The 21,459-nt window shown below is 53.8% G+C and overlaps 1 protein-coding gene across 1 annotated transcript in view; it reads right to left on the bottom strand.

Annotated features, from left to right (window-relative positions):
* Window positions 1-10,376: 10,376 nt before the first annotated feature.
* Window positions 10,377-21,459, bottom strand: part of OPHN1 (oligophrenin 1) — a 72,342-nt gene continuing 61,259 nt past the window's right edge. The window contains exons 19-24 of the mRNA XM_054388742.1: window positions 19,469-19,616; window positions 17,631-17,939; window positions 15,062-15,227; window positions 13,360-13,410; window positions 12,549-12,592; window positions 10,377-12,213 (exon numbers count right to left, since the gene is read on the bottom strand). Of these exons, the coding sequence (XP_054244717.1) occupies window positions 12,550-12,592; window positions 13,360-13,410; window positions 15,062-15,227; window positions 17,631-17,939; window positions 19,469-19,616 (717 nt within the window). The 3' untranslated portion in view covers window positions 10,377-12,213; window position 12,549. The remainder of the gene's footprint in view (window positions 12,214-12,548; window positions 12,593-13,359; window positions 13,411-15,061; window positions 15,228-17,630; window positions 17,940-19,468; window positions 19,617-21,459) is intronic.

Raw genomic sequence — 21,459 nt, 5'->3', positions numbered from 1 at the left:
CCCAGGGCCATCCTTTGGTGGCATGAACAGAGCATATGCTGGCACAGCCTGGTGGTGGAAGCTGTTTCTCCAGCTTTCTTGTAGCTGCTTCTGGTTAGGCAGGGATAGTCTTTGCACTTGGGGGGGTGATGGAGTGGCCTTTGTATCTGCTCTCTTTGGCTGCATGGTGTCCTCACACCTTAGGACAGAATCCTGGAGTTGTAGAGTGGTGGCTGGGTCCTGGCTGTTTCTGAGCAGACTTAGAGGCACAGCAATCCTTTCTGGTACCATGCTGACCAGTCCTGGTGCCTGCTTCAGATGGAAACTGGCTGCTGTGCTGGTGTGGCAGGGGACCAGCGCCATGGGGCTGGGATCTTTTGTGCATTCCCAGGCTGGTGGGGATGGGACTTGCAGCATGCTCACAGCACAGCCTCAGCCAGTAAATGGCTGGGGGAGGGGAAAAAGGGCTCAGGTGTGGGTCTGGATGAGAAGGGCTCAGGCTGCAGACCCCCCATGGCCACCTCTACCCAATCACCTGCTCCTGGGCAGCATGGACTTTGCTCATGCCCTGGCAGGGGAACCTGCACTTGTGATTCAAAAGGTAAATGTCTGCAGCACACATCCAACCACAGCAGATTTCTCTTGAGCTGCTCTCTGTGCTGGCTGTGTTGTGTTCTGTGGCAATTTAATGCTGATTTGATTTGTTACATGTCTCTGTAATAAAAAGAGTTCTCTAGATTGATATATTTTATTTTCTTTGTAATAAGCCAAAAAAGCTCATTGTTGGTGCCTTTTTTTGCCTGGGGGGGGGGGGGAACTCCCAGCCCACAGCTGTATTCATGAGAGTAACACAGCATAATGTCTGCAACTGCTCCTTTGGCTGTCCCGGGGTGAAGTCACTGAGCAAGCACTGCAGGGCCACCATGAGGAAAGAGCAAGGACCCTGTAGAAAGGGCAGAGAGATTTTTCAGGTGCAACAACCAGGCCTGGTTCCCAGGCTAGAGTGAAGCTTTTGGCTGCCCATGCCTGACCTGGACCAGCCTCTGCCCTGCTCTGGTGGAACTTGGCTCTGCCAACCTTGCTGCCCTGCAAGGTGTGCAGAGGGTGAAGCACACAGAGATCAGTCTGTTGTGGTTGCAGCTGTATGGGGATTGCACCACTGTGATCTTGTTTCAGGCACCTGGCAGAAAGGGCAGCGTTTTGCCCAAACTAACAGCCTCTGAGGCCAAATTCTGCTTCTAGAGAAGGACATTGGATGGATTGCTGCCACTGCTGGTTTTTTAATTGGAACTGAAGACACTGACTAAGGAAAGTTCCATCTCTGATGATGAAGAGCAGTGACACTGGCTGCCTTGGCTGGTGAGGTGCAGTGGAGGATGCCCAGGAGACAACTGTGACCCAGACATCACTGTATGGCCCTGAAGGACATTTATTGTGGTACCCAAAAGAGAAGCTAGCCCAGCACCGGGATACAGACAAAGCCAATCACACTACAGCAGGGGAGATGCAAGCTCCCTTCTTTGGCCTGGGTTAGTCTGTGCTTGGGGCCCCTGCAGGCCCTGGGCCTGCACTGCGCCACGGGGTAGAGCCTCATGCTTGGTGTTCAGCTCTGTCTTTGTAACCTTGAAGTCTGTTGTTGTTCTGAGTCCAATAAAGGCAGCATCTCGTTTGGTGGAACACAGCTCTGCACCTCTCTTTGGCTTCTGTTTGCAGCTGCCTGCATGACAACCCCTGCCCAGTGTGAGGAACATCAGCTCTTGAGGATGCCAGGGCCAAGTGGGTCATTGTTTTTTCCAGCAGCCAGGGCTCTCTGTTGGGTCCTTCTTGGGCTGTTTTTCACAGTCAGGTTTTGCTCTTAATCACCTCTGAACTGTTAACTTCATTTACACACCAGCTGACTTAATTCTTTCATGTATGCCTCTCTGGGTCTTTTAAGTCCAGTTTCATTTGATGAATGTATTTCTCAAAGCAAGGAGCTAATAAAGGCCAGTGTCCTCCTCCTCCTGGTGGTGTTCTCAGTATCTTTATGAGCAGTTGTAAATCCCCTCTGCTGCAACTTGGTTCTCAAGCTGACCTGTGCTCTCCAAGTCATAAAGAAGGATCCTTATCAGCTCAGTTTTCAATTCAAGGTACAGATGGGAATGCAGCACAGGGTCAAGATTTTATTCAGTCTGAGACAAGGCAAAGAGCTTGGGAAAGAGAAAAAAAAAAACCAAAAAAAAAAAAAAAAAAAAACCCCAAAACCCCATCACTCATCAGTCACAACTTGCTGGCAGTGCCCAGCAGTAGTACCTGTGCCAATGGCCTGCCAGCTGAAAGAGCAATGTCCTGAGCAGCACAAAGAGCCTTGCCCATGAGGAGCAGCATCATGGTTAGTTACCTGCAGAGAGCCCTGTGCCATCCTTCTCTCTGAGTCCCAGCCAAAAGGGAAAGTATCACTTTACAAGTGTGCCCTTAACTGGCAGTGAAAACTCCCCTGCCCTGCCCAGGCTGCAGTGCCATCTCGTGCCTGGCAGTGCCAGCCCCATCAGGCTTTTATTTGGCCACTAATGTCCCTTGGGGTATCCAGGAGCTGCCACTCCAACGTGTCATGGGGTGATGGACCCTGTCCTTCAGGTAGCCACACATCTCTTGGTCCTACCATCAGCCTCTGTCCTCCTACCCAGCTCCAGCCTCAGCTGTGTACCTGCCACAGTATTTCCCCATATGAGAGCACTGAGGAAACCACTGAGTGTCTGCAGAGGATCCCTGGAGCCATTCCAGGTCAGACTGAACAGGGCTCTGAGCAGCCTGCCCTAGCTGAAGATGTCCCAGCTCACTGCAGGGAGGTTGGGCTGGATGACCTTTGAAAGTCCACACACACAACTCCATGACTGTGATTGTCTCTGGCCAAGAGGCAAATCCCCTTCCTCTGCATTGGTTTTGCTCTGTTCAGCCATTTCTGCTGCACATCACACAGGGATCCACCACGACCTACAAACTGCACCCCAGCTGCTGATCCTCCTCTCTGTCTAACCACACAGGAGCTGTGTGGCCTGGCAGGGCTGGTGGCTGCTGTGGTGCTGGCATGGTGCTGAGCTGCAAGCCTAGAGGGATTAGAGGAGCCCTTGGAGAAGCACCAAGCTCTCCAAACACAGCCCAGTTACCATGAGCAGCCAGGTAATGAGTCAAATTAATTGTTTGCTAGGAAAGTCCCTTAGATTTGGGTTAGTTTCTCCACAAGAAGCAATCAGTTCAGGAAAAGCAACACTTTTCTAGAAGAGTTTTACTTCTCAGCATGGAGGAAGACTTGTTGGGAGGTCCAAGAGGGCTGCAGAGCTCCACTTCATGCTGCCAGGCACATTTTTTTCTTTCTTCCTGTAGGTCTTTGCAGATTCCTGGCCCTTTAGCCAGCAGTCCCTGTCCCAGGCAGGCTCCTGGATGCCCCTCCTGGAACTTCTCCCTGAGTGGGGCTGCCTGGGGACGTGGCAGCATGTGTGGCACAGCTGGCTGTGCCTGGCTACTGCAGGGTGGACTCCAACAGCAGAAATCCACTGAGGACGTACCTTGGATTGGTTTTAGTTTTGGCTTTTTTTTTTTTTTCTTTTGTGGTGCTTGGTTGTGGTTGTTTTGGGGGTTGTTTTGTTTTAATGTGCTGGCAATGCCTCATGTCAAGCAGCCCCAAAGTGGCTCCATGCTTTAAAGCTGTTTGTTTGCCTTTGTCCTCAAAACAGCCAGTGGGAACTTTTTAAAGCAGCAGAACTGTTCCATTCCCTAAAGCAAGTTGCTTTAAACACCCCCTGGATGGTGGTTTTCCTCCCCAGGGGCCCTGGGATGGCTGTGCACAGGCACAGCTGCACTGGCAGCTGCTTCCCCCTGCCTGTGTCCAGCTGTGTCAGGGTTTGGGCTGCACTCAGCCTCTCAGGCAGCTCCCGAGCGGAGGGAGATGCTCCATGTGCTGGATTATCCCAGGAGAAGAGGAATCTCAGTCAGCAGCACAGCCCAAACCTGCCCCAGCTGTGGGGACCCTCGGAGTGCTGCTGGGCCAGTGCAGGGTGAGCAGTGTGGGTGCTGAGCACACACAGCCTGCGCTGTGCTTCTGCATCACACTGAGGGTTCAGAATCCGGCCACTGAACCCTGCTGTGACTGCTGATACCTCACAGCACTGACCTCAGCCAAAGAGCAGCAACGAACCCAGGAGCCCACAGGACATTGGCTTTCCATGGCTCTAGTACCCATCAACCACTTAACCAAAGCATTTGCAGACAGTGGCCTGAGACTGCCCTTTACACAACCCTGGGGATGAAGGACACATCCAGCTGTGAGAAACTGAGAGGAATGATGGCCTGGGGCCACAGGGCCAGGCAAGGAGCAAATTAATTGGTTAGTCTGAAAGGCCTTTACATTTAGTTCAGCTTCTCCAGCTTGCCTACCATAAGTTCCTGCAGCTCCTTCAAGGATCAACTAATTTAAACTCCAGCCCTCACCTGGAGTCCAGAGAGCACTGTGCTGCCACTCTCCCACTGACCTCTCCAGCACTGGTACTGGAATGCAGAGCCCTGGCAGTGCCCAAGGTGCCAGCCAGGGTGGTGATGGGCTCCTGCAGCTCCCTGCTTGCCCAGCTCAGCATTTTGTTCATCCCAGATCCCCATGGGAGCACCACGAAGAGCTTCAGGGTGCAGGTTTCAACAGGAGAGCAGCGTGCAGCCAGCGTGGGGATGGGAGCACAGCAAGCTGCTGCCCCTGCCAAGCCTCTGCATGAGACTTTGGGGTTGGGTTGTTTTCTTTCACACAGAAATCACCCCCTCTGTCAGGAAAAGCCTGGAGGTGGGCAATGGGTCGATGACACTGGCAGCTGGCAACACCAGCACATGCTGCTGAGCTGGGGCAGGTTCACCCTGTGGCTGCTCTCTGGCCAGGAAATGTGTGACCTGCCCAGCCCAGCTCAGCAGTCCCCAGCTCACCGTCTTCAGGGGGAAGTCCTGAGCTCCAGCCCCCAGGCCCTAGCCTCTCTTCTGCACCTCCCCTTTCAGGTGGGGCAGCTCTTAACTGCCCCTGCAGCTCACCCACCCCTACCCAGGGAGCAGCAGGGAGGGGGCAGGGGCTGCTTTGCATGGGCCCTTACCCCTCAGGAGCTCCTTTCTACAGCACCAGTAGGTGAGGTGGCAGGTGAGGAGTGCCCACCACGGGTGCTGCCCCTCAGCTAGAGCTGCCCTGGCTGTTCAGTGATGGGGGCTGTCTGCTTCTTGAAGTTCATGCCTCGGTACAGTTGGCACCTCCTGCATCCTGCCTGGCTTTAGCAAACAGCAGTGAGCAAAGCTGGGTGAGCCCAGGAGCTGCTCTGCCCTCAGCCTGTGCTGGGCTCCAGTTCACCAGGCAGCCACAGACCTCAGCAGGGTCATGGTGACTTGTGTGCTCTTGCCATGAGGAACTGTGGCCACCTCTGGGGTTTGCTCTCTACCCAGAATTGCTGCCACCTCCCACTGCTGTCAGCAGGCAGATGCCAAGGAGAAGTGGGCAGGGCTCTGCCTGCCTGTGTCCTGTCCCTGCTGGAGCAGAGCAACTGTAAGGGCACAGTGCACTGGCACGGTGTGGTGGCACGGTGCTGGGATGAGCCCATGGAGATAGGGCAGGGGGGAGGGACTGGGGTGTGCAGGATGAAGATCAAAGGATGCAGGACCTGTGGAAGGATGGAAGTCTTGCAGGGGGCAATGCCCTGGGCAGGGGAAAGGGTAGGTCTCTAAGCCTCCCCGGGAATGGCAGCATTTTATATAGGACTCCAAGCACCTTCAGAGCCTCTGGGGACCTCTGATAGAGGCTGTGGAAGCTCTTCTCCCATAAACTTCTGAAGATGTGATGAAAGTAAATCACAGTGCAGCTTTCACTGGTTCAAAGCATCTCCTGATTTCTTTCTAAGCCAATGGCAGGATATTTTTGGTGTCCCAACCCTTGATTTATGGCTGTGTAGGCCAAGTAATGCTGCTGACAGCTGCCAAGAAAACATCAGCTGCAGAAGGCTGCTCCTAAATCAGAGCCTTCAGCTGGCTGACTGTGCAGGGAGCCAGGCCAGGCAGAGCGACGGAGCTCCAGCCCCAGGCTCCCATCTCACAAGAAGTCCTGTGTGGGTGGATTCCTGTGCTTTCAGGGGTCTGCATGCAGCACACAAACCTCAGCTGTCAGTGCTCCACTGAGCACATTTCAATTCTAAATTTATCATGTAGCTGTGTCTACTGAAGTGTGCCTTTAACCCCTCGGAATTCTTCCTCTGGGAAGCCCTCGCCGAGGCCCAGCCTCCAGCTCGGACTCTCTGCGATCTTTTTCCCTACCAGGTTTTACTTCCACTGGAAAAGATTTTTCCTGGCTTAGATTCAATCAAAATGTTCTCTGTCAGAAAGCAAATCACCCACCCTGTGGCCTGGGACACCAGAGGTGTTGGGGTAGTGACTTGGTGCTTGTACCAGTTCAGTCAGAGAATGGTTTGGGTTGGAAGGGACCTCCAAAGCTCACCTAACACCAACCCCTCTGCACTCAGGGACATCCTCCACTAGAGCAGGTTGCTCAGAGCCTTGTTGAGCTTGACCTTGAATAGCTCCAGGGATGGGCCCTCAACCTGTTGCAGTGTTCCACCACCCTCATGGTGCAGAACTTGTTCCTCACATCCAATCTAAATCTCCTCTTTGATTTCAAACCACTGCCCCTCATCCTATCCCTGCAGGCCTTTGCAAACAGTCCCTCTGCAGCCTTCTTGTAGCCCCCTTCAGGTACTGGCAGGCTGCTATTAGGTCTCCACAGAGCATTGATCATTTCATACAAGGGGTAAAGGGAAAGGCAAAGAGGTTGCCTCCTCAAAACTGTTCTTTTGGAGGTGTCTGGCCCTGCAAAAATGACAGTCTGCAAAGGAACATTTTTAGAGACAGAAGGAGACAGAAAAAGGATGGGGAAGAAACCTTCAAGCTGCTGCTTCACCTCATGCCACCCAGGCATGCAGACCCTGTGTCCATCCCAGCAGGGGATGCTCTGGGCACAGGAGTGGGGTGGGACAAGCACTGGAGGTGCCCATTGGGGATGTACTGTGTGGGGCTGTGCCCACTGCCAGCTGCTCCCCAGTGCTGCCACTCAGTTTCTCCACCTTCACTAAGGACCTTTAGTTTGTTCTGGGTTTGAAGCATTTTATGCTTCACCAGCAGCCTGGAGCCTGAGTGTCTCCAGGTGGCTCATGCAGTGGAATTTTCTGCCAGTCCCACAGTGGCTGCTGCAGGTGGATGAACCCTGTGGGTCCAGGTGAGACTTGTACAAGTGGTTTGTCTGGGGACAGCAGGGCAGGTCATAGGGGATGCTCTCGAGCCCACCTACCCCTGCTTGCTTGATCCAGGCTTTCCCTGAATCCTCACACCAATCCCAGGTCCAGCCCTGCTCTTCATCTTTTCCTGGCTTCCACAGCACCCTGCAGGTGAAGTCACAGAATCACAGAATCAGCCAGGTTGGAAGGGACCTCTGAGATCATCAGGTCCAACCACTCACCCAACCCTATCTACTAGACCATGGCACTAAGTGCCTCATCCAGCCTTGGAAGTCCTGGACAGCTGTCCTCACAGGAAGTTCCACTTCAATATGAGGAGAAACTTCTTTACTGTGAGGGTGGTGGAACACTGGGAGCAGGCTGCCCAGAGAGGTTGTGGAGTCTGCTTCTCTGGAGACTTTGAAAACCTGCCTGGATATGTTCCTCTGCATCCTGCCCTGGGTGATCCTGCTTCGGCAGGGGGGTTTGGACTTGCTGATCTCTGGAGGTCCCTTCCAACTCTACCATTCTGAGATTTCCCTCCCCACATTCTTGCTGACAAAGCCCTGTCCTCCAGTACCCCAAAGGTAACCCAGGAATAACATCCCCAAGTATTCCTGGGATGAAAACTGGGATGTTTTCAATCACAAGGCAAGTGAGATTTTGGAGGCTGTGTCCTTGCTTGGAGGGGGTCAGTCAAACTCTAGCTGTGGTGGGGTTAGACCAGTTTATAAAAGGACACACAGAGAGCCATGCCACTGCCTCTGCTGGTGGCAGGCAGGACACACCAGGCCATGGAGCACCTCCAGGGGATGCCCTAGTGCCAGCTGGAGCTGCCTGCCCACTCCTGCCCTCCCCAGCTCCTCTTCTGCCCCATACCAGAGGGTTCACCCCGCAGCCAAGCCAATGGCTTGAGCTCTGAGCTCTCCTAATCCTGGGTCTGGTCCAAGCCCTCCTGAGGGAGCAGATTCCTGCCCAAGCCCTGCGAGCGCTCACCGAGTGGAGCTGAGCTGCACATTAAGCCAGAGGAGCTGAGGAGGGTCCTGTGCCAGGCTCCTCAGCCTGGGGTGAGCTGTAGTCATTGAAGTGGAGCTCTGGGGTCTTGCCAGCTTTCACCACTGGCATTAGTTTTTCCAGCTGAAGAGCCAGGGAAAACAAAGCAGGGAAGAGAGGAGGCAGTGCCCATGATGTGCCACGGGCCTCACGCTGCAGCTGGGCACTTCGGCCAGCACTCGCCCCCTGCTCCTGCCACACACTGAGCTGGGATCAAACCAACATTGCCCTCTCTCCCCCTGCCAGGAGGGGGATTCATTTTCTTCTTTGCCAAGAGAAGAAAAGCCAAGACTCCAAAGCACTCTGAGCTGCAGCGAGTCCTGCTGTGGGGATGGTGCTGCAGGGACTCCGTTTCCACTCCTTCTCCCGGCAGTGGGGGGTGCAGGTGCATAAGGGGCACTGCTGGGTCCCAGGGCTGGAGGGGATGAGGAGCTGGGGGGCTGCTGGGGGGTTACTCCCACTCCAGCTGGTCTCTGGGGGAACATGGGAGCGTTCTGGCCACTGTGAGGGGGTCTCATGCCCTGTGCCACAATGGTGAGCAGGGAAGGGGAAGGCAGAACCGTGCCTGGGCAGATGGTGCCAAGGCAGGTTCTTGCTCAGGGCCCTGGAGCTGGGGCAAGGCACAGAGCTGCTCCCAGCCTGCAAGCCTGGACTCATGCTGTGAAGCTCAGCAGCCTTTAACTAGGGTGGGAGGGATACAGAAAAATGTCAGCTGGGATCCTGAGAACACAGCAATGAGTGCCTGGATAAGGGTGGAGTTGGGAATGCTCTCCCTCATTTGGCTGAGGAATCTCAGACACCAGAGCTGAACCAATTAAGTCATCTCAAAGTGCCAGAGCTGCAGCCTTTTCCAATCACCTTATCAGGTTAAAATAATAAACCCCTCACCAAAAAAGCAAGGGCTGCACTCAGGAAACCTGTGGAAACAGGCTGCACCTCCAGTTTGGGGAGGAAGCCAAAGGCTGCAGAGTGCAAGCAGCAGGAGGCAGCTCACCTACCCCATGCTTTCCCAAGGACCATCCTACCTCTCCTGGCACCTCACTGCCAGCTCCAGTGTGGGTCACCTCAGGCACTTCTCCTTAAATTCAGGCTCAGAAGCAGGCTGCAAGGCTCCTCTTTAAGGGCTGTTTTCTCCTGGGAGAGGTCGTGTTGGTAAATAAAAGCAAGAAGCTTGAAAAGCAAATCCTGGTGCAGAATGGCAGAGCTGGGAGGGATGGGAAAACAGCCACGAGGGGTGAAGAAGCTCCTGGGTGGGTGGAAGAAGCCAGAGCTGTGCCTGTGGTAATCATAAGCAAGCAGAAGGGTGTTTGTGGTGTCAGAGGCTGCTCCCTGCAGGGTCTGAGTGAGGATGGGATGGCTGCAGCATTGCCTAAAGGGCCACAAACCACACTGGGACTCTGCTCTTCTTGTACTTCATGGAAACTTTATAAACACTGCCATGATCCATGCTTGCACCCAACAGAATGGCCCCAAGGCTGCTGCTGGGGGCCCTGGCATGCTGCACAGGGTGTACCCTATGAGCTGTGCCACTCCTCTGGCTCTGGCAGCAAGGATTTGTGCCCCAGCCTTCCACCAGCACAACCCAACATCCCACCACTGTTGGTCCAGCACTCAGCTGTGCACACAGAGCAGGAAAAGCCAGCAGGACACATGTGACAATGTCTTTAACAGGACACAGGCTGGGCAGACCAAATCCCAGCTCCCTTGGATTCCTCTCTTCCCTCACACCCTGCCATGGGGGAGATGCAGCAGCCACAGTGTCCCAGCAGCCACAGTCTCCAACAGGACAGGGACTGTGGGTGCCAGCACTGCACAGCCTCCATGCCAGCCAGAGCCAGCCCTGTCCACAGCAGCTTGGAGTGGCTCCACCACAGCCATCCATGTCCAGGTGAGTGTGGGGGTGCCACCACCACAAGCCACCTGTGTCTGTGGAAGCCTGTGCACTCCCAAACCTTGGGGTTCCTCAACACACAGCCCCAAGAGGAGAAGGCATTTTGGGAGACATTGGCCTCCTGTGAAGGAACCACTGGCCTGACAGCTCTGGGACAAGCCACCCCACGAGGGGAGGATGCCACCAAAGGGCAGGCTCAGGCTGAGTGGCTGCTGCAGGCAGGTCAGTTGGGAGCTGGGCTGCTGGAGAGGCTTCCCAGTGACCACAGCTGGGCTGCTGGAGAAGCTTCCCAGCGACCACAGCCATTCCATGCTGGCCAGGGCACCTCTCCCACTTCATCCTGCTGGCTCAGTGTCTTACCTGCTCTCCCAGAGCAGGGCACCACGACAGGCTCTGGTTTGGTGCTGCTCACCTCTCTGGCTGCTGGCAGAGGGTGCAGCAGGAAGGGCTCAGTGTAGCTCTGCAAAGCCCTGAGGAGCTGGTGTGTGTAACCCAGTGGAGGTGTGGGCATCACTGGGTCTCATGGGGGGGTTCTTTTGCAAAGCCACTTTGACATGCCACTGTCAAAGCAGGAGTACAGCAGCAGGGCCACTGGCAAGGCCTGTAGGAGTGGAAGCACCATGGACACAACACATCTGTGTCCAGAGAACTCCAGAATTACATTCAGCAATAAAAAGCAAACAGGGGCTGGATGCACACACAGGGCAAGGAGGAGATGGCACCATGGCAGCACCCCCCCTGCAAACCCACCCTGGGCAGGACACAAAGCAGCTCGAGGGGATGGAGCACCTGGGAAGCAGCTAATGGGATTGGGAATGCTCCCAGCACCCAAGGAAAATCATTTGGGACACAGAAGCTGCCTCTGGGCTGTGGGAGGAAGCAGGGAAGCTGCTGGTTGCCTATTTACAGGTAAATACTACAGCCCAGGAAGGGAGCCCTGGCACCAGCTGGAACCACAACCAAGCCTCTGCTGTTAACAGGGTACAAGGGGTGGTCCTGGCTAGGAGAAACTTTCCAGACCAAGGGCATGATCTGCAGGGCTGCTGCTGAGGGAAGGAGACTGGACACCTCTTGGATTGGAAATCAATGTAACAGACAAACAAGGAACTAGGTCCCTCTAAACAAATGGTGGGTTTGGACCCACATTCAGGGAGTTCCAGCTCTTCACCACCTCTCTGCTGGCCCACCAGAATAACCCTGGGACAGAGGTTTCTTGGTGGGGCCATGGGAAGTGAATCTGGTGGAACAGTGGCTCATGCAGGAGCAGGAGGAGGAGAAAGAGGCCGAGGATGAGGAGCACCTGTTGCCTCCTTCCCCCAGCAGTGCTCTTGGGAGGCTGCTGACGTGCCTGGTGCTGCCCTGCAGGCAGGGGTTTCAGTCTCACTGAGGCCAGGGAGGAGATGAAGATGTCCCACAGAGCTAAGCACAATGGTCTCCGGCTCCTGCCCTCCTGCCACAGCAGGAGCAGAGTTTCCAGTTACATACGCTGTGCTCCTACACACTGACACACACACTACAGCTTACTGAGAGAGGAAAACACAACAGAAAGGAAGGAGCTTCTGCAAGCAAGGTGGGGCCAACCCCAGCCCCAGTCATTCCACCCCTGCACCAAGCACAGGGGGCAGCCCCTGGTGTTTTGAGTCCAATGTCTGTCTGGGGTCACCCCTGCCGAGGCACCTCCCGGCGAGCGTGTGGGCAGAGGGCTGCTCCTGTTGCCTGCTGTCCCTTCTGCAGCCCACTGGTGCTCACTCAGCCCTGCAAATGGTCCCTTGTGAGGGCACAGGAGTGTCCCTCACAGCCTGTGCAGAGAGGAGTGGTGGAGGGCCTGGAACAGTTCAACACAAGCATCTGGGCAGGGTCTGCTCTCCAGCGTCACCTCCCTCTCTTCTAATTTCCTGAGCCGCCTGTGACAGTGAGCTCTGGAACTGCTGTCCAGGGGCACTGGAACTGGAAAAGTCTCAGCTGTGACACAGTCATTTCACAAGCACAGAGGATCTCCTGGGTCTAGCTGGGCTGAGGTGGTTGCAAAGTCTGGAAGAAGAAAACAAACATGTTCTATGCAGCAGCTGAACTTCATCAGCGATGGCAAAAACACAGCCAGAGCCAGCCCGGACCTTGGCACCACCAGAGCAGCAGCAGGCTCAGGATGGGCAGCACAGGCTGATTCACCCCACCCTGCCACAGCACTCCCATCTCTAGGCAGCATCTTCCTTTCTGCAAGGCTGTCCTGCAGCAAGGAGGTTTCTTATCTTTCTTTTGAGGCTCCCAGTGCCTCCACTGAACTCCTGCCACCCCCTCACTGCTGGACTGGAGTCCCATGTGTGTGCTTTTGGGTTATTATTTGATTGATTGTCATAAACACATACCTCAGCTCTCATCACCAGGGATCCTGCCTTGTGGTGATGAAGAACTGCGAAAGAAAATGACAAAGAAACGTAAGTTAATGCAATAAGCAAGTTCAAAATTGGATCCACAAACTAAACAGAGGCTTGGCAACAGCCAGGCCAGGGATATGTTGAAGACCTTGAGCAGACTTGCTGTCAGCACGAAGCAGACAGCATTTGCCACTGACACACAAACCTGCTGGCACTCCTGGCAGCAGCTGGTGATCTTTCAGAGCAGGAAAACGAAGCTTATGTGAGCAGCTATGATTCAAATTGAAATCTGCTGCCACAAAGCACCTTGCCTGCACTTCCCAGCCCTGCTGTCCCAGCCCAGCCCCAGCTATCCCTCACTACCCAGCCTCTGGAGGAGCTAGAGCTGCACATACACTGTGTGTAGGACCATCCACTCTCTGGCCACGCACCTCTGACCATCTGCCACGATCTCAGCAGCCCTCCTCCTCCTCCTCATCCCTCCCATGAGCTTATCTGAGCTCCTTGCAGAGGCTGAGCAGCAAGCACAACACGCAGCAGGCTGACTCAGATCCAGACAGCTGATAAAAGAAATCTGTAGAGCTGTTTATTGCTTAGCAGATTGGCATTTAGCTTATCAGCTCTCTTATCTGGCTCATCTTTTATGCTTTATGCTCTTTACTTGCTTTCAGCATTTTAGCTGCCCCATGAGTAGCAGGCAAGAGAAGCCTGGGCTGGGGCTCCCCAAGGAGACTGGCTCTGCCTCCACAGGAGCACCCTGCAAAGGTCTGTTCCCATGCTGCCACTCCAGGGCCAGGCTTACTTGCTTGTTCTTCGGGAAGCTGTCTCAAAGAACTTTGTCCTGGAGGCCACCCTGCAAAGAGAAGGAGAGAGGTCACTCCAGTGATCCTGCAAGGCAATTTAGAATCATAGAATTGTCAGGGTTGGAAGGGCCCTCAAGGACCACCTAGTTCCAACCCCCTGGCCATGGGCAGGGACACCTCACACTAGATCAGGTTTGTTAATTTGCTAATTAGATCTCCTCTGCACCAGGGAAAAGAGCATTAGCAGACTAAGGTGAAGGTGATCACCTTCTAATGATGCCTTCTCTGCTGAGGCAGCAGCCAAGCTCCTGCTGCTGCCAGCTCTGTTCCCCTCTGCCTGCAGGCAGCCCTGACCACAGAGCCTTTGATGCCTTCTGGCCAGACCATTTCTTTCCATGCTTTTGCTCATAATCCTGCATGTTGGTTTCTAAACCTGCACCCATCCCTTCCTATGGCCTCTCCTTTGGCTTTCATGTGCTTTGCATTTAACTTCTAGTTGTCTTCACAGAAAGACAAATTCTAACAAAGGATTCAGGAAAGCAAAGGCAAGGCCTGACCCTGCCCTACGGGTGTGGAGCTGAGCCTCACCAGCACCTTTGGTGAACTAAGGAGTGATCAGGTAGGACTTGGATCAGCTGCACAGCATGGCACAGTGAGCAGAGTGAGCCAGCACAGTCCTGGCTGCTGGGCATCTGAGATCCTCAGGCTTTTAGTCATCCTTTTCTCTTTAATCCCCATTGAAAGCAGCAGGATTTGTCTCTTTAAAATCTGAAAGGGATCTGATAAGGAAGCTGAACACAGCCCAGTTTCCTTAAGAGAGATCCAAGCTGGATCTTGTTCTTCCCCTAGAAGAGCCTCATTTGAGAGGCTTGCTCAGGGCCAGGCAGGGAGGGGGCTCTCCAGATTCACTGACATCAGAAACAACAGAGAAGGTGACAGGGCAAAGCTCAGCCCCAGGGCTGTGCCAGAGAAGGGTCAGAGCTTTGTTCTTCCAGCCCAGCCTCTTAGGAGGAGAGACTGAGAGCCTTGGGGCTCTTTAGCCTGGAAAACAGAAGAATGAGAGGGGATCTTATAAATGCATGTAGGATCAGAGGATGGAGGTCATGAGGATGGGGCTGGGCTCTTTTCAGTGGTGCCCAGTGGCAAAGGGCAACAGGTACAAACTAGAACACAGAAGGTTTCACTTGAACTTAAGGAGAAACTTCTTTCCTGTGAGGGTGCTGGAGCCTCAGAGCAGGCTGCCCAGAGAGGCTGTGGAGTCTCCTTCTCTGCAGAGATCTCAAACCCTCCTGGATGCATTGGTGTGTAACCTGATCTAGGTGACCCTGCACTAGCAGTGGGGTTGGGCTACATGGTCTCCAGAGGTCAGCTCCAACCCCTCCCCTTCTATGACTTGCTATGGGCATGTTTCCCTTCTGGGCTGTGCCCACTGCACAGCTTTCCAGCATGACATCAAAGCCATGCTTGCTGAAGGGGGAGTCCACAGGCTCCAGCCAGTGTATGCCCCCAGCACTGGAAACCAATGTGGTATTTCTGCTCCTCATCTCACAAAACTCCCCACAGGGGACACCAGCTCCTGCTCCTGCCACCCGGGCTGAGCCCATCCTCCTGCACACTCCTCAAGCCCATGGGCATTAGCAGCCCCCTTGGGCCAAGCTGCCCAGCTGGGTACCACAGGCCCGCTGAGCACTGCTAGCTTACACGGATGCAGGCGTGTCCTCTGCTGTTCCTGCTATCAGATCTGGCTTCTGCTCCAGCCTGGGAGGGATGGAAGTCCTGCATGGTGGGTCTGGAGGTCTCACAGGGGGACGTGTTATCACGGGCTTGTCCCCATGGGATCGTGGCTTAGGGACACCATCGCACTCGCCTGCAAGGTGGAAGGTTACAAGGCCTGAGTAGGAAGCTTTGACAGAGGGCTAGATGGTTATCAAGAGGCATTCAAGGCTTAGTTCTCCTCGTCTGCTCCAACAACCTCCCTCTGACAGCAGCCAGTACCCAGAGTTCAGGGAGACTCTGAGGAAAAGGCAGTTCCCAGTCTGCTTGCCCCAGCACAGCCCTCCTGGCAGCAGGCAGAGGGCAGATGTTGGACCCTGTGATGACAAACCTGATAGAGCTGCTGGTTGCAGGGATGCTATTCCTGGGAACCAGTTTTCTGAAACAAAACCTGTGCAGTGCTGCCCATCAACAGCAAGAGGAACAGCACAAACAGGTGATCCCTGCAGCCTGGGGTTGCTGCTTCTCCAAACGTTTTCCTTCACCAGTGGCACTCCCCCAGATTTCTGCTCTGTTCACAGGAGTTCCAGCCCCAGCTGCCTTTGTTCCCCAAGGTCCAGCCAACCTCATTACTCACTGATCCCTTGGAGACTTTCAAGGGTTAAGTGAATAAGGAGTAAGTGCCAGACTTCACCTGACACCTCTGCTGGCCCCACACCTTCCCTCAGTCCCTCTCCTCCGGCCGTTCACAGGGCTCAAAACCATCTGAAGGGCTGGGTTCCTGCCCTTCCAATTTAAACATTTCCACTGCTAGAGAGTCCTGTTTCTGATTAGAAGTCAAAGATGTTTTCTTGTTTTCTAACATAATCAGTTGCTGCAATTACTTAACCAAGGCTTTGTCAACCCCTTAGCCACTGAACCTTATGGTACTCTGGCATGCATCTCAAACACCAGTCCTGAGCCAACTCTCCTTTCCTCCAGCCTTGTGTTTGTAAATCCTGATCCTAAATGCTCTCCTTGGTAAGCTCCATGACATGAATCGCTCAATACAAGGATTTCTGACCCTTCAGCCTATTCTTCCTCTTGGATTCTCAATCCATTGTTCTTCCAGCACTGATTGGCAAGTATCAGTACAGATGTAACAGGACTTTACTACTGCTTCAGTGATCTCCTCGCCCCGCGTCCAAGGATCCGCAAGCAGGGGTGGTTTATGAGCTGTGGCTCCGGGACATGCTGTCAGCACGCCACGTCTGATAATGCAAACCCATAAACCACGGAGGCACTAAGTGCAGCTGATGTATAAATCAGCCTTAAAAGCTATCTCCCTCTTCTGAAAGCAGATTTCCACCTACCATTTACAGTACAAATTCCAATTTAGCCAGCAGCGTCCGTCAGATGGATTTGATGTTTGCCTGGCCACCTACCAACTCCCCGCTGCACAGGGAGTCATGTGTCAAGAATTCAGCCTGGTTGTCATTCCCTCAGTACAAGGCTGTGGGGCTGTCAGACCCAGAAGCTGGCAGATTGCAGAAAGCAAGATGACTTTTATTACAACCACTGGCCTGAGTGCTTTATAAAACTCAGCACCAGGTGCCCTCCCCAGTCGCAACAACACAAAGTGTTCTGGAGCCAGCTCTCCAGAGGCACAGGGGACAGCATCTACAGACACAAAGATCCACCAACACCCACCTGCATTCCACCCCTGAAATGGGCAATGACAGCTCAGACCTGGCCCAAATTGTGAATTGTTTCTACTTGTAATAGCTTTCTGTATCAAGCTCCAGAGACTAGAAATAATAATCATAATTTATATTTAACACCAACTGATCAACAGCTGAAATAAGTGTTCTCAGGAATGCCTCGGTGAGCCAGGAGCTGAGTCACAGGGGTCTGGCAGATAAAACCAGCAGAAATCAAAATGTGAAACTGACTTTTGCCATTTTCCCCATCTTTGCTGAGGAGTGCCCTGGCCATCCAGAGCACTGATGGCTGGTTAGAGTGGGTGCAAATTGCTGGGGGGGTTAATGGTCTTTCTATTGCTGCTCAAAGGTGGATTTTGTAAGTCCACTGAGCTAGGCTGAGCTCAGAACAAGCTGAGCCTTGGCTATTGCATGGAAATCCTGCTTCATCTGACACTGGTGGCATCTGCCAGCTAGGTGCTGCCACCAGCACCAGTACCAGGCTCTGCAGGCTGCTCTGAAACCCTGCAGCAGCAGCAACCCCAGTAAGCCACAGACCAAAGGTGGTCTTACTGTTTGCTGTCTGAAATAATCTGGGACAACCCCAGAGGCCAGTGCTGGATCAAACCCTCAAGCTGTTCTGGTCTCCAAACCCCTCCTGCTGAGCTACTTTAAGAGGACTGCAGGTGAGAAGCCTGCCACCCAACTCCAGTCATCCCAGCACACGATGCGCAGTGGGGAGGGCTGGCTCAGGCACCTCTGGATCTCCCCGGGAGAACATCTTCTGCCTCACCTTGTCCGGGAGCCCGGCACAAGCCACAGCCCTGGGCACAAGCCACAGCCCTGGGCACAAGCCACAGCCCTGGGCACACACTCACCCTCTCTGCCGTAGATCCCTGGCCTGGGAGCAGGTCTCCTGGCCTGCAGCGTGGAGGTCCTCAGTGCAGGGCTGGCCACCACCCCGTTGGCAGCCTTGATGGCTGGCTTCACCCCTCCGTCCTGCAGCCTGGCCGCCAGCTTCCCCAGCTCCGCCTCTGCCCGCGGGTCAGGCCGGCCCTCGGCGGCCGCTCGTCCCGGCTCGTCCCCGCCCGGCCGGGGCGCGGGCAGGCGGCTGCGGTGCAGCGGTTTGGGGACCTCTGTGCCGACGCTGCTGCTGCTGCCGTTGGGGGTCTGCCCCTGCCGGTCTGCTGCGGGGCCGAAGGGACAGAAAGACTTGGGGTTACAACCACAGAACCACAGACTGCTTTGTGTGGGAAGGGACCATCAAAGGGAGCTTCCATCTAGTCTGAATCTCCCTCTTCAGTTCAAACCATCAGCCCTTGTCCTGTCACAACAGGCCCTGAGGATACAGTCTGTCCCCATCTTTCTTACAGGTCCGTTAAGTACTGAAAGCACACAAGAAGGGCTCCCCAGAGTCTTTTCTTCTCCAGCCTCAACAACCCCAACTCTCTCAGCCTGTCCTTACAGCAGAGGGGTTCCAGACCTTGGATCATTTCTGAGGTCTGGACCAGCTCAGGACCCTGCTTAGGAAGCAGGACAGTGATGTATGTGTGGGGGGGTGTCTCTGCCTGTGGCAGTGCAGAGCTCTTGCCAGAGCCACCTAGCTCCTGCCATACTGAGGGACAAGGACACTTGCAGCAGGGGATCAAGAGATCCTCACCCTGAACAGAACATAAACAGCAAGTGACTCACACAAGTGCTGAGGAATAAAGAAAAGTGAATCAAGGCTGAGAATCACAGGATGTACTCCTGGGTTTCTTTGCAATTCCCAAGACTCCTGCTCACAGCAGATATGCACCATGCTTCACAACCCACCAGTCTCATCCTTCTCACTGTGGAAAGTGACTGCACCCTTGCAGCTTCTGCTCCCCATTTGAGGAAACATTTAAATTCAAGGCCACCTCTCCCCACAGGAGCAGCCTTGTGAATTCCAACAGCAATTTGAATCAATCATGTTTTGCTGGTGCCAGGAAGTACACTTGGAGTATTAAGCCTAAAATATTAGCAGAGCCCTGAAAGCTTTAACAGAGAAAAAGACCTTTTGTTTCTTTGGTGATGATGTGATCTAGGGCACAGAGTAAATTGGGTGGAGGCAGAAACATGACTTTGAATCGATGTGCCCTTTGATGTGACAGTAAGGGCCTCACATTTCCTTACAATCAAGTGAAATCAACAGCAGGCTTGTACCTGGTCTAGAAAACCCTGTCACTGGGTCCTGAAAAAGTGCTGCAGAGCTCTTGCTCTGGTGTGAAATTACAGCAGCTGGTCCAACCCTGCACACCCTGTCAGGGTCTGGTGGAACAAAGCTCTAGCAACAGGCAGTCACTCCCAGCCTGGACCCATTCTCACTGTCCCACCAACTCTGCTCCCCATTTGCATTTCCATCACTTTGTGTTCTTGCCTCTGAAGCTGCAAAACCTCTCCACTGCTCTTCTCACACACGAGAACCAGTTTCAGTTTAGCTAAGGAAGAACACTGCAAGCAACAGAAGAAGAGAAATCCCCCTGGAGCTGGAGTTGTGAGATGACACAGCCTATCTGTGAGGAGGTTTTCTTGCTTTCCTTTCTCACTGACCAACAGACCTCTCTCTCTCTGCTGTCTTCCTCACCTGGGAAGTACACTTGTCTTATTGTTACCCTCTCTGTTTTGAGAAAGGTGTTAACAGAAACAGGAGAGGTGAGAGGCAGGTAAGGTACCAGGGAACAGCCAGACTGACCTGCACTTTCTTCCACAGAAGCTCCAAAGAAGACAGGTCTCTCCCTAAGGGGACGTTTGGAAATGGTGATGGGTTTGTGCCGCCGAGCAGTCACCCTGGGAGGAGGCACTGGGGGTGCAGTGGTGTCTTCTGGAGGCCCAGAATAGATCTGTAAAGGCAGACATGTTTAGATGACCCTCCTGTCCCATCAAGCTGAATGCCATCCTCAGATCTTCACCTCATTAACTGCCTGTCATCAAAAGGCAGCTCGCAGCAGATGGAGTCAGGAGGTTGAGTCAGATCAGGAGCACAGACCCAGCCCCTGCCACCTGCTGCCTCTGCTAAGGGCTGCCCTGCTGCTCCTCTCTGCTCTCCAGCAGAAGCTGTCTGCAGCCCAAGTCACCTCTGACTGACCCAGGAGGGTTGAAAAGCTTCAGCTGCCCCACACCACTCCAACCAGCCACAGCTGACAGGAACCTGGCAGGGTCCTCATCTGCCCTGCCAACCTCCAGCCTTTTTGGAGAGGTGAGAACCAGCCACTCTGAGGGGTCAGGGGCACCCAGGGAAGCCCTGGGGCTAGAGAGGAGCTGGAGCAGGGCTGATGCTTTAAGTGGTGTCTCCAGTGACACATCCTGCCATGGGCTCTCCTGCTCTGTACCTTGCACAGCCACTGCAGCAGCCACAGTGCTGCACTAATTAATGCAGCAAAATCACCAACACAGGCCAAAAGTGTAGCAGTAAACAACCCTGGAGCAGAAGCCAACAGGTTCTGAGAAGCATCAAGTTCCCCACAGCACTTGGGTGATACAATCTACAGAAAGCACCATGGAGCTGGCTTAGATTTAAGGCTGAGAAACCCTTCAGCTCTTGGCTTACAATGGAGTGTGTGGCACTTGGGAATTATCTTGGATGAAATACTGGCATAAACCCAATGCTTCTCAGGAGTTTTATCCCCTTTTCTTACTGCTCATACACTACCTATTTGGTTGGATTTGATTTAGAGGTTCTTGTTTATGACAGTGTTGTTTTTTTTCCCAAGAAAAAGAACTGAGCTTCTGGGCAGGCCCCTGAAGATCTGAAGCAGCACACTGAGGATGAAAACCACCTGCTCTTTGTGCCTTCCCCCCCTCCCCCCATGGATATTAATTAAATGTACAGGCAGCTTTTAAAAGGGGGTTACTACAGATGGAGTAGGCTGCTGTGACCCAAGACTACACTTCCCATCCTGGGACAACACAAAGCTGGTCCCTTCCTTAGCATTGACAGAAGGCTCAAGCCCAGAGGGCAAGAGCTGGTGCCAAGCCTACCAATAAGCAGAGCAACTGGTCCCCCAGTGCACCCTTTGTCAGGGAAGAACAATATTGTTGTGTCACACAGGAAAACAAAATTGAAATGATGTAATTGAGGCCTAAAGCATATTCATCCTTCTGCCAGCCAAAGAGCAGTTCTAGAAGGTCAAGGTGGGGGCTGAGAGAGAAAAACACTTTCCCACTTTAAACTGCTTGATCACAAAAAGCAGGCAGCATGTGCCAGGGTGAGGGTGGCAGCCAGGCTCCCCACACCTCCCTTATCTGGGCAGCACAGGGGTGAGGTTGGACCTGAGCTGCTCCCAGCCCCATCTGCCCAGGCTTTCCATGCAAAATCATGCACTGGAACCTGGCCCTTGCTCTGCCTTGGCCTGCCCTGCTCTGCAACTGGACAGGAGGAACTGCACACCCAGGGCCCAGGCGAGCTCCAAACCCCAGTCTGGTCACTTCAGCTCTCCTTCTGTCCCAGTTCAGTGGCACTATGGTGCTGATGATGCTTAATGCCAACAGAGGCTCTGTTCTTTGCAGGGGTGGAATGTTTTCTCCACTCCAGAATGCAGGGTCCTACATGTTCCCTACCCCAGGATTCAGATGACTTTGCTGTGACATTAACAGCCCATGACTTAGGAGTAGCAGCTCATGTACTATTGAAACAGCAAAGGACTACTTCCTGCAGCAAGGCAAGCTCTGGAGACATCAACCTTG

The sequence above is a fragment of the Indicator indicator genome, chromosome 17 (assembly GCF_027791375.1).
Source record: "Indicator indicator isolate 239-I01 chromosome 17, UM_Iind_1.1, whole genome shotgun sequence".
Classification (NCBI taxonomy): Eukaryota; Metazoa; Chordata; class Aves; order Piciformes; family Indicatoridae; genus Indicator; species Indicator indicator.
Note: the sequence above shows the minus strand (reverse complement) of the source record. Positions and strands in the feature narration are given on the sequence as shown.